Raw genomic sequence first — 3,948 nt, 5'->3', positions numbered from 1 at the left:
GAGGAAATGAGAAAAATCGCGCAGGGGAAAAATCATTTTAAAAAATATATGGAACTACCATTGACTAAGTTCATTTTGATTGGACAATTACCGGTGTGATACCTTTACACATTAGACGATCGATCCCGATACCGTCATATTTTGTAGAATATTGAATATACCTTCCTGTCTGCAGAATGTGTATTAATAAAGTACTTCATATTTTTAAAATTATTTTACTACCCCCCACCCCACCCTTTCAAATTTTCCGTTCCAAACTCGGCTATATCGTACTCGTTTACCATGCCAAGAAATTCATAGCAAAATCTCCGGTATAGAAAAACCGTTATAAATCAGTGACCGCAATTAAGAGATAAGCGACGGCTACTATTAATCATCATGTAATATGGCCCTATTGAAGCCAACGAATTCAGACCGGACGGGATTTCTTGGCATGCAAAAACATTATACCCTCCGCGTGAGGTATAATTACATATTATTATGTTACGTGTAGGAAAAAAGTGGAAGGGTTGGGCAAAGTAATTCAAATTAAACGTGTAACGCGTAAATAAATCGAGTGGGTTTACGAATTTAACCTCTGACGAAAGTTTCTAGATGCTAGTATAGAGAGTATGCAAGCGGATCTAAAATAAAATTTGAATTAGATTAGGTTCGGGGTTCGTCTACATGCAATCAATTTGAATAATTTACCGGTAAAAAAAATCACAAAGATTGGCATGTATCTTTGGTTTTCCCTTCCCCGATTCCGACAACGGTAGATCAGTTCCTCTCATTTTGAGAAAGAAATACAACACTTCATATTCCCTCTACTGATTAAAAACAAAGTTCCAGAAGTTTTGTTTTTTATACTAGTATATATTTTTCCGAAGTGCGTTGATTTGGTCCCAAATTTAACGCTTTTGAAAAAAAAATGTTGAAAGCGCGTAATTTTTCCAAAGTGCGTTGCCACAATGGTACAAATGTATCAATAATATTTCTAATACTAGCATAATGAAAGATGAAGATAATGAACAGTGATCAATCTCATAACTCCTATAAGCAATACAAAATAGAGAGTTGGGCAAACACGGACGCCTGGACACAACAGGGGTATGATCAGGTGCCTAGGAGGAGTAAGCATCCCCTGTGATTAAACAATGAAACTCGGCAAAAAGGTATTGCATAAAATCCTCCTCTCCTTTTTATGGAGACACAAATGCAATGAATTTGCTTCCTTTCTTTTTCGGGGATTTTTGAGGAATCAATATAATCTGAATACATAAACTAATGTCTTGGTAAAGTCTATTGAATAAGAAATCGGTGAACGACAGCACATTATTTATCGCATTGCGCGTGGAGTTGGAGATATAAATGTACATGTACTTCTCGTGTTCGTCAAGTCTGCTGAGACATTAAATCAGACACGGTTTTGTTCACTAATTTCAGAAGATCGCAATCATGGTAATGATACGTGGAACTTTTATATTCATACATGACTGCATCGCATGTTTCCGAGCTGGATTCACACTTATTTACGCATGCGCTGATAACCTTGACTATCGTTGTTGTTGTTGTGTAAAGCCTGGTTTGTTTAACGGTTGAGTAAAGTGAAGAGAAATGGGTAAAATATGTGTCTCTGATCGCCGGAATCCCTGTTAAAGAAAAAAGAAAACACAGTGACACTCAACATTCACATTAAAATTTCACCGCTGTCAGTAATTTTACAGTAATTCATCATGCATTTTATAAATTGATGCCCGTAAAATAATAGGTTTTAAACTCACATATGCATTCTGTTCCATTTCCTGATGACCGATAAGTACTGTAACTGTACCTAGAGTAAAGATATTCAATTGTACCCTCCTCGCACGTTGTTTGATAATAAATTAACCACCAGTATGATTGTGATACACGTTGGTCGCGTTCCAGACAATGGTCTTCATAACCATCCAGCGGACATTGTCGGCATTCAGAACTTCCTGTCTCGTTTTGGTACGTTCCATCTTCACACAGAGCACAACTAATTTGGCCTGTTTTATCTTGATACGTTCCAACAGGACATAGGTCACACCAACCTGTACCTGTGCGAGGTTGGAAACGGCCGAGGGGACAAGGATCACACCCGCTGCTATTGAAAAAAAATCCCTCGGAACAGATAATGCGATTTCCTAAAAGAAAAACACATAATTGCTCTTTGGTCCCAGAAAACTCTTATGCAACTAGTTTAAAGATATTTCATTCAACAATGAAAAGGAAATTTCTTACTTTTAACACACTTGTTTTGGCCACTTTGGAGAGGAATCAGAGTCTGGCCAGTGGGGCATGCAGTGGAGGCGTCTGTGCCATAACATATATCCATGTCGGGAACCTGGAAAATGTTAAAACACACTAGGTATGCCAGTAATACTTAACTTTTTGAGAGCAAAATGAAACCTTTTTGATAAGTTTCCAAGTGTTCATTTTCCTATCTTGTAACATTGATGACTTCCGCTTCTCGATCGTCAACTTCCCATATTTGTGTAGCAATATTCGATTATCACCTACATATGGTGTTTATGTCTCTCAACTGATTCAATTCGCGAAAGCATGTTCTGCGCATGATCAATTTAATGGAGGCAAGCTACTGACAAATTAGTCGATTTTCCATGGGTTTCAACAGTCTTGTTTGAAGTCAGCATTTCGCAAATTCGTTGGACGTTATGAACTTAATAATATGATGGTCTTTGTAATACAACTTGTCGTTAGTTCGAATGCTGTCTGACGTGTTTCATATCAATTGTTAGGCCATTCTTTACATAATGATTTTCAATACGGATTACTCCGTTTACCTGATCAGGATATAGGGCTCACGGCGGGGATGGCCGGTCAACAGAGGATGCTTACTCCTCCCCGGCACCTGATCCCACTTCTGGTGTGTCCAGGAGTCTGTGTTTGTACTTTTCTTAATTTTGATTTTTTTTCTAGCCGAGTTGCAACGAAGTTGAACTCGGCTATTGGTTTGGTGATGCGGGCGGTTGGGCGTCAACAATTGGTTTCCGGATAATAACTCGAAAAGTTTACGATTTAATCAAATGAAACTTTGAGATATTGCTGGGTACCAGGTAAGGAAGACCCCTATTGATTTTGGAGAAAAGTGGTTAAAGGTCAAGGTCACAGTGACCGGAAATAGAATGAAAATTTCAGAAAAATTTGGTTTCCGGATGATAACTCAGAAAGTTTAAATCCGAATCAAATAAAACTTTGATATATTGTTGGGTACTAAGTAAGAAAGACTCCTATTGATTTTGGAGACAAAGGATCAAAGGTCAAGGTCACAGTGACGGAATATAGAATGAAAATTTCAGAAATATTTGGTTTCCGGATGATAACTCAGAAAGTTCAAATATGAATCAAATGAAACTTTGATATTTTGTCAGGTACAAGGTAAGGAAGACCCCTATTGATTTTGGAGAAAAAAGGTCAAAGGTCAAGGTCACAGTGACCGAATATAGAATGAAAATTTCAGAAATATGTGGTTTCCGAATCAAATGAAACTTTGATATATTGTTGGGTACCATGTAAGAAAGAAGCCTATTGATTTTGAAGAAGAAAGGTCAAAGGTGACAGTGACCGAATATAGAATGAAAATTTCAGAAATATTTGGTTTCCGGATGATAATTCAAAAAGTTTAAATCCGAATCAAATGATACTTAAAGATATTGTTATATACCAGGTAAGGAAAACCCCTATTGATTTTGGAAAAAATATGTCAAAGGTCAAGGTCATAGTGACCGAAAATAGATTTAAACTTCCAAAAAAATTTGGTTTCCGGACGATAACTCGAAAATTTTTAATTTGAATCAAATGAAACTTGGATATATTGTTGGATACCAGCAAAGCAGGACCCCTATTGATTTTGGAGAAAAAAGTCAAAGGTCAAGGTCACAGTGACCGAAAATAGATTGAAAACTTCAGACAAATATGGTTTCT

At 37.0% G+C, this 3,948-nt stretch overlaps 1 protein-coding gene across 1 annotated transcript; it reads right to left on the bottom strand.

Annotated features, from left to right (window-relative positions):
- Positions 1 to 854: 854 nt before the first annotated feature.
- LOC125647602 (uncharacterized) lies at positions 855 to 2,399 on the bottom strand. The gene is made up of 3 exons (XM_048874353.2): positions 2,245 to 2,399; positions 1,764 to 2,147; positions 855 to 1,631 (listed from the first exon to the last, which is right to left on the bottom strand). The coding sequence occupies exons 1-3, from the start codon at positions 2,336 to 2,338 to the stop codon at positions 1,375 to 1,377; spliced, it is 735 nt and encodes a 244-aa protein (XP_048730310.2). The 5' UTR covers positions 2,339 to 2,399; the 3' UTR covers positions 855 to 1,374.
- Positions 2,400 to 3,948: the final 1,549 nt, after the last annotated feature.

The sequence above is a fragment of the Ostrea edulis genome, chromosome 6, assembly GCF_947568905.1.
Source record: "Ostrea edulis chromosome 6, xbOstEdul1.1, whole genome shotgun sequence".
NCBI classification, from domain to species: Eukaryota; Metazoa; Mollusca; class Bivalvia; order Ostreida; family Ostreidae; genus Ostrea; species Ostrea edulis.
This window is presented reverse-complemented; position numbering and strand designations above follow the sequence as displayed.